Genomic DNA, 11599 nt, shown 5'->3' with positions numbered 1-11599 from the left:
ACAAAATTAATCAAAATTTTGTGTTTTAAAAAAATATTTAAACTTTCTTGTGAAAAGGAATATCATTATCGAATATTTGTGCATATATATCCATTATGAATTTTAAATAATTTTGTTTTATTAATTTTTGGATTTTATATGATTTTTCATTTAATTTTTTAATACTACTTATATAAGAGTTGAGCATTTGGCTTGGGAGAGAGTAGTGTCCTAATTTTTTTTTAACTTAAATTATTTTAAATTTTGTGTTTTTATTTAAAAGTAATCCATCAAAATTCATAATATATATTTTCTAAATATACAGAGAATTAATAAAATATGGGAAAATCTACAAAAACGAACTAAAACTTAAAGAAATATATATGAAAAATACTGTTTATTACAAAAGTACAGAGTTTTTGAAGAAAATACTGAGGGATGTATGTGTAAATAAAAAGTGGTAAAATTATAAATAAAAACTGGTAAAATATAGTATTTTTGCAAACAATGTTTACAAACTTGTAAACATAAGCTACAAATTTGTAAACATTTGTTACATTTTTGTAAATATCTGTTACTAAAATCAGTTACAAAAATGCAATTTTGTAAACAAAAGTTATTGAGAAATTCTTAACTAAGTAAATTTATTTTTGTAACAAAATTTTACAAAACTAGTTTTATAACTAAAAAGTATATTTTTGTAACTAACATTTACAAAAATAATTTATAATTTTAACATCAAAACGATTGTAATACAGATTTATAAATCTAATCTAAAAAAAATTCAAATAATATAGTAATGTGACTATCAACAATTATATTATAACACACAGTTAAACATATGTTACATTTTAGTAAATAACTTTTACATTTTTGTGAATAATTTATAGAAAAATGAGTAGGAAAATATATTTTTTGTCAACAAAAAAATTATAGACCACCTTGTAACTAAAAAATTCTTTTTTGTAACAAAAGTTTTTAAAACTAGAAATTAAGAAATATATTTTGTAACTATGCAAAAATATTATATAATTTCAATTAACATAATTGTAACAAAGATTTATAAATTTATGCTATTTTTTTTAAAGAATAATAATATTGTGATTGTCTTTGTATATTGTAATATAGGGTTATTAATATTAATGTCAATTAACTGCATATTGTAAATTGTATAAATAATTTTTTATTGAGTAATTGTATAAATATTTATTTTAATATTAATAAATATATTCATTTTAAATAAAAATAAATTAATCTATTTTATTGAAGATATTAGCTATAATTATTATTTATATATATATATATAAATTATCCCTTATAATAAAAGCCTATAGTTATAAATATATAATTATAATTTTATTTGAAATTATACATCAATCACGCAGGAAAAAAAAAAGCTCAGCATATATACGGTTGGAGTGAACTGTATTTTTGTAATTAATTTAATATAACGTATAAAACTATTTCTTTTATGACTAATATGAGTTATCATTATTTGAAGAAACGACGTTCATTTAAGCACATTTTCATTTTGCTTTCGGTCCCCGCCTTTATCAATTGATTCGATCAACTTTATGTAGTTTATAACTTTATAGTGTTCACAGAATGAACGACATGCGTTTTATTTCTTCTTTTTATTTTTTTTAACAAAAAATACTCTCACTCGCACGTGCCGATCCCAGATTATAGCCGTTAGAATTGCCGAAACAACTGGTTAATTCAAAAAAATTCGACCGTTAAAGATCGTATCTTTCCTTTCCAATCGTCTCCTTTCATTCAAAGCCATTAAAATTTAGCCTTTAAACCAGGAGCACTGTTCTTTCTCTCCTCTTCTTTCGTCGAGAAGAATCCCAGAGATGGGGAGCGAAGGCAGATTACTGAGTCCAAGAAACCCGAAGAACGCACCGGGCGAATCCACCACCACCACCACCAATGCTGTCTTCAGTCCCAGATTCAAATCAGTGGCCGCCATGGCTGGCTGGGATGAAGAAACCCTTTTGAGTGCAAGCCTCATCGTTGACGACACGCCTGATCGCATCTTCAAGCACAAGAAACGCTCTGAGCTCCAATTCAAGACCTCTCCGGCGAGTAGTTCAAGAAGGTGCCGACCCAAATTTTTATTTTTACTTTTAATTTTCTCATGATGGGCCATTGAGAAAATTTCTTACTTTACTGTTTTATGTTACAGAAAACGAAGGGTTCAAAGTAGTCCTGTTACGATTCCTATTGTCACTCTTGATCTTGATGATGAAGAAACTAAAAAAGATGGTATTGTAATGATTTTTCTATTTTGTTTCTTAAATTTTTATCAGTAGTTGAGCATTAAAGCAAGGTTTTTTAAGTGTTTTAAATAAATTGTTCATTGACAGAGACTAATAAAGAAAATTCAGAACCGAAAGCTTCTGTGGCTGAAGAGAAGGGAAAAACAGGAGAAGCAATTTTGGTTGAACAGAACTCTAGTGTTGGTGCCTCGAGCTCAGGACTTCCTTGCATGGATAAGCTCAGGGAAGAGCTTTCTTGCGCTGTAAGATACTTTTGATTGTCTGTAATGTTGTTCTTTTTTAGTTCTATTTTCGATCAATGCAAAAGCTAACTAGTCATTATATGTATCTGCAAACTTGACAGATTTGTTTGGACATTTGCTTTGAACCTACTACAACTCCTTGTGGACACAGGTATATTGAAAACTCAACTAGCTGCTTCATTTTCTAGCTATTTGAATTTCTAGATGACCAAATTCATAGTGGATTAGGAATCTTTAATTTGGGTTTCTTAGTAAAATTGTTGTCTTTTTTCCTTGTGTGTAGTTTCTGTCTTAAATGTTTGCGATCTTCTGCAAGCAAATGTGGGAAGAAGTGTCCCAAGTGCAGACAGCTTATAAGGTAATTTCTCTTCTGTAAACCATTCACATACAAAATTTTGAGGTCAAATTCTTTTTTAGACTAATACCATTGTTTTGAATTCAGCAATGGAAGGTCCTGCACAGTGAATACTGTTCTTTGGAACACTATACAACTTCTTTTTCCACAAGAAGTTGCAGCCAGAAAGGCAGCTGGAGCCTTGAACAGTAGAGAATCAGAGCGTCGAGTCCCTGAAACGGCCTTTTATAACAGTTTGAGGAATGAAAGTCCACAAGATTCACCATTAACATCAACCAGAGCAGAAACCGCAAGGAGAAGAAGAATGAGACAAATACAAAACGAGAGCCCTACATTGAGCTCAGGAGATGGGGCCACTTCAAACCGGGCTACCAGGGTTTCAACCAGAGATAGAAGTTCCCGAAGTAGCAGCAGAGGGATACCAAGTCAAGATGAGGATGCTGCCTTAGCTCTCAGGTTACAAAGGGAGGAGTTTTTGGGGGCTGTTAGGGGAACTATTAACCAATCTAGTGCTTTTAGTTCTTTTTCTTTGGCAGTTAGAGGAACAAGCAGCCAACAGCCTAGTGCAAATAGTTCTATTTCCTTAACTAGACCAAACCAATCTAGTACTACTAGTAGCTCTCTAGCTAGACCAAACCAAACTAGTACTACTGGTAGCTCTCTTTCTTCTGCTAGAGAGAACCAATCTAGTACTAATTCTTTTTCCTTGGCTAGAGCCAACTTGAGAGCCATGGCATCTAGAGCCATTACCCTTCGAGTTAGGGGCCGACAAAACAGTTAATTTAGTCTGTCATGGGTGTTTCTTAATAGCCGCTCAATCAATCCTATTGAGTGAGTTTTTATAACAAATTCAAGGTAGTTCACACTAGTCATATGAGACTAATAACTTGCTCAAAAATAACATTTCCTCTTAATGTTGGTGTCACTTTTTTAGGGGTCTTTTTTCTTGCATGAATATTATTACTTACTCAATCCTATTGAGTGAGAATTGTAACAAAATCAGGGGTCTTTTTATTATTATTAAGAAATGAGGTTGGTGTTATGTTTGTTTGAGCAACATAGTTCGTTTCTGTTTGTTTATAGAATATTTGGTTTCTAAAAGTCAAACCAGGAACGTCACCCCAGACTGGTTCAAGTTTTGAGTTTACAAGAAACAAGTTTTAAACAATCATAAAAAGTCATCACAATTATGATCATATCCAGTATTTTTAACTAAGTTTTTTGTTAAAAGGTCAGCTATGATTATAACATCTACATACCATTACAAACTACCAAGCTAAGACAGCAGCAAATCTTGACATTTTCTCACCACAACTATATTCTACTGCTTCTGTGGTTCGAGAAGCCTCGGTTGGACTTTGTCTTCTATGCTACTATGCTATTATTATAAGGTATAAATGCACGAGTTCATGACCAAGATTTTCTTATGTTAACATAAACCATTAAACAAATATACAATGGCATCATTTTAATCAAACTATTCAAAGCTTGATGACATGATAAGAAAATTTATATTTGAAGAATAAAAAATAAAGAAGTTTTCTATAGTTTTAACCATGCAAGTTATGACGTCTCTCAACCAAACTCTTTCTATAAATAAAGCTAATAATCTGGGGACTAGGCATAATCTTTGTCCCAATTTTGAAATGGCCAGAATTACTACTACTAGAACGCCAAAATGGGTTCCATTTGCCTTGTTTTGTATAGCTTTTTCCATGTTTGTGGCTGTTGGCTTGGCTGACTCTACTTGGCCCTCTCATGCGCATTTACTCACCTCTGAGCCAACTCCATCTCCGGAAACGGGCGCTGGGTCGGGAGACTCTGGTGCCGTTGGTTGGACTCCTAGTCTGTTCATCACAACCATGTTCTCTTCCTTTGCTTTCTTATTGCCTGTGTGTCTTTCTGTCTTTTACTATTAATACTCAAAATCATGGACCTTGAGTTCGATTGTGTTATGTTGTCTCTATTTTGTATTCATGTTATAGTATGTTGATTATAAATTACAAGAAATGATTAGTTTGAAATAATGCTAAAGTATTTACTAGTTACAATTATTTATTTTTTTTTGATGAAAAAGGAATTTATTGAAACTCAACAAACCAGATATAAAACAGGCTCAAACCGAGCACCCAAACAGAAGCTACATCTGGACAAACTTCTCAACAAATACTAAGTCATTTTTCTTTACTTTCAGTCTAGGAAGCCTAACCAATCTAGCTTTCAAATAAAACTTGATCAAATGATCTACATTCCCTACTGTCATAGAGCAAGATCTAAACATACACATATTACGGTTTCACCAAATCAAGTAAACTGAAGCAGCCAGTGCAGCAGCTGCCAATTTTTGCTTCAGGCCTTTAGGTTTCCCAAACATCCAAGAGATCCACTCCACATACCTAATCGGCCATATATCCACTCCCAGCCAAGCAACCACATTTGATCTAACTTGTTGAGAAAATTGACAATCAAAAAACAGGTGGGAATGCGATTCCTGCTGCAATTCACAAATCGGACAAAGTAAGGAAGCTATACTCAACTGACAGTGAGCTAGCTTGTCTCGGGTGAGAAGGTGCCCCAGAGTAGCTTGCCACAATATAAATCTATGCTTAGGCACAGCTATAGTACACCAGACCACATTAGCATAATGCACTCTATCCTTATTAAGCATCTGAATATAAAGTTTTCTCAGATTAACCTTACTATTCTTAGCTGTCTCCTCCAGATTTTTATAAGAAAAAAACAGAGCTCAGATTGGTAAGTTTTCTCCAGTACTAGCTCACATCCGACTTGATCTTATACTCCCAAAAATTCTGCCCTTTAAGATAGATGGAATCGACCCATTTCACCCAAAGGATGTCTTGTTTAGAGGATATAGCCCAAACAAATTTAGCTAGTAACACTTTATTCCATTTGGACCCTTCCTTAAACCCAATACCGCCCAGACTCTTAGGCAGGCAGACTTGCTCCCAAGCAGTGAGATGCATTTTACTTCTGTATCTACTACTGTCATTAGTCCCCCAGAGAAAGATTCTGCATAAATGATCTATCTCCTTAATAACACTCTTGGGAAGGAGGAATATACTCATCCAGAAAGATCTAATACCCAATAGAACAGAATTAATAAGTTGAGCCCGCCCAGCAAATGAAAGATGATGACTAGACCAAGTGTGAAGCTTCAGGTGAACCTTTTTGATAATAGCAGCACAGTCGCCAGCCCTCCATTTAGTAGTCCAAAGAGGAACTCCAAGATACTTTAGAGGAAAAGACCCTTCTACGAATTGGAGCCTATTCAATATCTGTTTAGTCTCTCCCTTAGCCAAACCCCCAAAATACACCCGAGATTTATCCAAGTTGGCTGATAGACCAGAAGCCAAACTAAAGGCAGTAAAACACTCTTTAATAATCTGAACCGAATTGTTAACTCCCTTACAAAATATCACTAGATCATCAGCAAAGCAGAGGTTAACTAATTTCAGATTCTTACACTTCGGATGAAATCTAAATCCCTTGCTTAGAGAAGCTTGAATGAGTAGCCGAGTAAAGTACTCCATGACTAGAACAAATAACAAGGGAGATATAGGGTCCCCTTGTCTAAGACCTTTTTTACCTCTAAAGCTCCCTTGAATCCTACCATTCATCAAAATAGAGTAAAAGGTACCCTTCAAACATATCATCACCCACCTAATAAATTTGTTGGGAAAGCAGAAGGCAGTGAGAATATCCTCCAAAAATTGCCAATCTATAGTGTCATAAGCTTTGCTAAGGTCAATCTTCATCACACATCTAGGAGGGATGTTTTTCCTCTTGTAACCTTTTATAATATCCTAAAGAATAAGAATATTATGCGCCAATAGTCTGTCCTTAACAAAAGCTCCTTGATTTTGATTAACTAGAATAGGAAGAGCCTTAGTCAATCTACCACATAGCATTTTTGAAATACATTTATAGAGTGTATTACAACAAGCTATGGGTCTATACTCAACTGCCTTAGTGGGGGTGTCTATCTTTGGAATCAGAGAAATTGTTGCACTATTAATCTCATCAGGCAGCAGACCATTATCAAAAAAATCCAATATGGCATCAGAAATTTCTTCTCCCACATCCTTCCACATAGCTTTGAAAAAACCCGATCCATAACCAACAGGACCCGAGCTTTTAATTGGATTAATACTGAACAAAGCTGCTTCCACTTCCTTCTTGGTGAAAGGTTTTATCAAACTCAGCTGCTGATCCAAAGACAAGATGTTACCATGACTAAAATAAGTCCTCTGAATATGAACCGAAGTTGTGCTCTTACTACCCATAATGCTACGAGAGTGATTCACAAAATGAGCCACTACATCCTCAAACTTCTCATTTAACTGACCTGCCTCATTAATAAAAGAAGTAATACGATTTGTAGCCCTCCTCTGTTTTAAACAAGCATGAAAGTAGGTCGTATTATCATCACCATATCGAAGCTAGTTAATTTTACTTTTCTGTCGAAGGTAGCTATCATAGAATCTAGATTGGCTAGAGAAATTCTCTCAAGCTAATCTTTCCTCTCTTTGAAGAACAGCTGAATGAGGATCCTGTTGGAGTTGATTTTGGGCAGCTTGGTAGCTCTCCTTAGCCACTGTATAGTTATGCACAACATCACCCATAGTCCATCTGTTAAACTTGCGAAGGACATGCTTGAGTCTCATCAATTTCCTTATTATTCTCTCTAAGCCATGAACCTTAATTGGTTTACTCTAGTTCTGCAACACTATCTCTCTAAAGTCTTCATGGTTAGCCCACATATTAAAAAATCTAAACGGTTTAATACCAACATTCAGGGCTGCTCCAGTTTTAATGATGAAAAAACAATGGTCAGAAATCATTTCCCAATTTACATAGGCTTCAGCTTGAGGGAATAAGTCCAACCAGGCTTCATTTTTAAATATTCGATCCAATTTAGAATAGATTATTGCCTCATTAGCATGCTTATTTGTCCAAGTGTAATGTGAACCACTAGTGCGCATCTCATCAACCAACCCTAGAGCTCTCCATCTTTGAGCATCCACCATTTCCAGAGCAGTAACATCACGGCCACCAAGTCGATCATTAAAATAAAAAAACAGCATTAAAGTCTCCAGCCACAAGCCAAGGATTGGCTGGAAAAGACAGACCAGCAAGATCAAGCCAAAGTTGTAATCTCTCCTCAATCGAGTTCCTTCCATAAACAAAAGTCACACAAAACTTTTTATTTGACCCCACTTCCTGAACATAGACATGAATTAATTGATCACTTTCTTTCAAAACCTCAACAGAAACATTGTGACCTTGCCAAATCAGAAGAATTCTTCCTTCAGTAGCTGCCCCTGTGTAATAATTCCAGCCACTGAAATGAGTAGTCATCATCTCCTCAATTTTTTTACCTCGCAACTTGGTTTCTAAAAACGCTCCTAAACCAATTTTATTCATATAGCAAAAAGTACTCAAGGACTTCTGCTTCTCCCTTTTATTAATGCCCCAGGCATTCCAGCTAAGAATTTCGTGATTCTCCATTAAACATATATGTTGTAGATAGTCCCAAGTTTGTGACCTCCATTATCTTATCTTGTAAGGCACTATAAGAGTTCTTCAATTTATTCTGAGTATTTGGAGCCAAACTCTTGACACCCCCCACCCGTTTAGGAGTGATCCAATCAGAATGAAGCCCCTCTCTTGATTCACTGCTTACCTTATCTTTAGTTTGCTTTGAAACTTTTGAGTCTATTCCATTAACTTTGCCAGGACGTTCTGATATAGTATGGGACTCAGATCTCTCTTTAGCATCTGCCTTCCTTTTATCATCTGCAATAACCTCACTAGCTAACTCTGTAGTCTCAGCTAAGGAGTTCAGATCAGTGGGTTTTTGCTTAGACCCTTCATCAGCATTTCTAACTTTCTTTCTCCAGACCTCACCTTGTTTCCTGTTACACAAAGTCTCAGTATGACCATATACCCTGCATCTTTTACATTGAGTTGGCAGCCATTCAAACTCCAGTAATTGTTCCATCAGCTGTCCTCTCTCATATAAAAATTGAATGGATTTAGGAACCTCCTCTATTATTTCAACCTCCACAAACACCCTAGCAAATTGTATCATGGATCGATCTTTTGTAACTTTATCTACTAATATAGGATTCCCTATGGTACTCACTAGGGCACTCAAACACTTAGTACCCAGTATTGCAGCCCAAGACCCGGTAATCTAACGCAAACGGGAACAGATTTCACTGACCTCTCACTCCAATTATTACAATTATTCATTATTTCAGTATCAATCTCTCTCCAAGTGCAACTACCACTTATACTCAGAGTGCAAATCTGAACTCTACATATCATATAAGAACTATCTTTGGAAAGTAAAATCTTGGCACACTTGTAAGAGCATCTCTAATGGAGAGTCAAAAAGATGATGCAATGTTATATTTAGCACGTCTTACAAAAATTATAAATCCAATGGTGTTCCTAAAAGTGTGCCAAATTTGGCACATGCTAAAAGTTGTGCCAAATTTGGCAAAAAATATAACACGGGTCAAATTTGGCACATCAATAAATGCTCATTTTGTATTTAACATATTGCCACTAATTATTATAATTGAGTGGTTGACAATTAATGATCAACGATATATTATTTTTTATTTATTTTTTTAATGACAAATTTTTTGGAGTACATAATTTGAATAATAAAAAAATTAATTTTTGTGTTAATTTGCATCTTGTGCATTGAAGCACAATTGCAAATATTGGGCTAAACATATCATTAACTCATTTTTTGTGCTAAATTTGACACAAAATTTACATATTGCATTGGAGAATCCATTTTCGGTGGAAGACTAGTAGACTTCTCAACTGACTCTTCCAACTCCTTACCGCCCCTCAAGGAGATCGCATTGCACTGCTCCTTAGGATTCACCTCAGTATTACTTGGAAAATTTCCTTGAGGTCTGCTTTGTAACAAATTTGCCGATTGACCCACTTGCATTTCTAGATTCCGAATAGATGATTTAGTCTCTGTCATAAACTGAGTTTGGGTGTCAGTGAGAGTCAATAACGCTGCTTGCAGTTCACTAGGCTGTTCTGTAGGAGCTGGTGGCCTAGGTTGCTTAGAGGTTGATGCTTGTGGTGAAGCTTGAGACATAGGGTGTTGATACTGTGGTTGAAACTGTTGTTGTTGGCCTTGATTATTTCTCCAGAAAAAATTAGGATGATTTCTCCACCTATGATTAAATGAGTTGGAGTAGGGGTTATTGTAGGGCCTCTGAAAGTTCCCAATGGCTTGAACTTGAGCTTGCACCATGAGAATACTGCTTTGAGAATCTGTTACAACTGCTTGACACTGATCATAAGAGTCCGGTCCCCCCACAAAGTTCAAATTATGTTTACCTCTAAATAGCATTGGCTGAGAGAATGGTCTGTTGCAATTGCTTGGTCAATGAAGCAAACCTGAGCAGTCAATGCGGTGATGGCATCTAATTCATGTACCCCAGCCACTTTCTTAGTATTTTTCCGTTCAGTAGGCCATTGATAGTTGTTCATGGCCATTTCCTTCAACAGTACATACGCATAATTAGCGCTCTTACTCATAAAAGCACCCCCTGCTGCAACATCTATAATGGTGTGAGTAGTGCAATACAGTCCATTGTAAAAGTTGTGGACCAACATCCAATTTTCTATACCATGATGAGGACATTTTCTCAGCAGTTCCTTGAAATTTTTCCACGCATCATACAATGATTCTCCGCCATTCTAATAGAAATTATTGATCTCACCCCTTAGTTTTGTAGCTTTTGCTGGGGGAAAGAACTTTTCAAGGAATTTCTGAGCTAGCTCTTCCCATGTATTGATAGAATTGGATTGAAGGGAGTTCAACCAGCTATTTTCTCTATCTCACAGCGAGAATAGGAATAACCTCAGTCGAATGACGTCGTCACTCAACCCATTGTATTTGAAAGTGGCACGTAGCTCCAGAAAACTAGCTAAGTGCATATTATGATCTTCTGTGGGGAGTCCACCAAACTGAACTGTGGACTGAACCATTTGAAGAATAGCTGGCTTGATTTCAAAATTATTGACAATGATAGCCGGCTGTTTAATGCACGTTTGTACTCCTGTGACTATAGGGAGCACATAATCTCTGAGTGTGCATGCATTTTGGTTCTCAGCTGCTGCATTTTGATTCGGTGGTATAACATTTCCACCACTATTAAGTGTGTTTTCACCCATAATGGCACCTTCTCTATCTCAAGATTAAGAGGCACTAAATTGTCAACCCCTCTTCTTCTGCGTAAAACAATACTACATGAAATAGAGATAGCAAGAAGTACTAAACCAAGTTAGAAAATTGATCAAAAACCAAACCAAATTAGAAAGAAAATTAACTATTTTGATATTGATAATATTTCGGTCCCCGGCAACGATGCCAAAAACTTGTTTCGGAAATCATGTTCTACGCAAGTGCACATAATCATAGACAAGTAATAAAGTGATCAATAGAGTATCGTTCTCACGAGTAATGCATATTAATTATCAATGAATTAATTTCTTAGTTCTATTTGGTTACTAAAAATTGGATTTCAAAAATAAAAAGGAAAAGAACAAAATAACTAAATTGACAATTGAAAATTAAAAGAAACAAATAATTAAATGGATGAAAAATCTAGGTATTTAATTTCATCATTTGTCCACTCTATTATATCATCAATACAATTTTTATTATTCTTACTCTCCAA

At 35.1% G+C, this 11599-nt stretch overlaps 1 protein-coding gene and 1 non-coding gene across 2 annotated transcripts; both read left to right on the top strand.

Moving 5' to 3' along the window:
* Positions 1-1687: 1687 nt before the first annotated feature.
* LOC133817149 (uncharacterized) lies at positions 1688-3905 on the top strand. The gene is made up of 6 exons (XM_062249564.1): positions 1688-2080; positions 2168-2247; positions 2349-2503; positions 2605-2654; positions 2787-2861; positions 2946-3905. The coding sequence occupies exons 1-6, from the start codon at positions 1836-1838 to the stop codon at positions 3637-3639; spliced, it is 1299 nt and encodes a 432-aa protein (XP_062105548.1). The 5' UTR covers positions 1688-1835; the 3' UTR covers positions 3640-3905.
* Positions 3906-10542: 6637 nt separating this feature from the next.
* Positions 10543-10649, top strand: LOC133820596 (small nucleolar RNA R71). The gene has a single exon (XR_009887002.1). It is a non-coding gene; the product is annotated as a small nucleolar RNA R71 (small nucleolar RNA).
* Positions 10650-11599: the final 950 nt, after the last annotated feature.

Source organism: Humulus lupulus, chromosome 2, assembly GCF_963169125.1.
Source record: "Humulus lupulus chromosome 2, drHumLupu1.1, whole genome shotgun sequence".
Lineage (NCBI taxonomy): Eukaryota > Viridiplantae > Streptophyta > Magnoliopsida > Rosales > Cannabaceae > Humulus > Humulus lupulus.
This window is presented reverse-complemented; position numbering and strand designations above follow the sequence as displayed.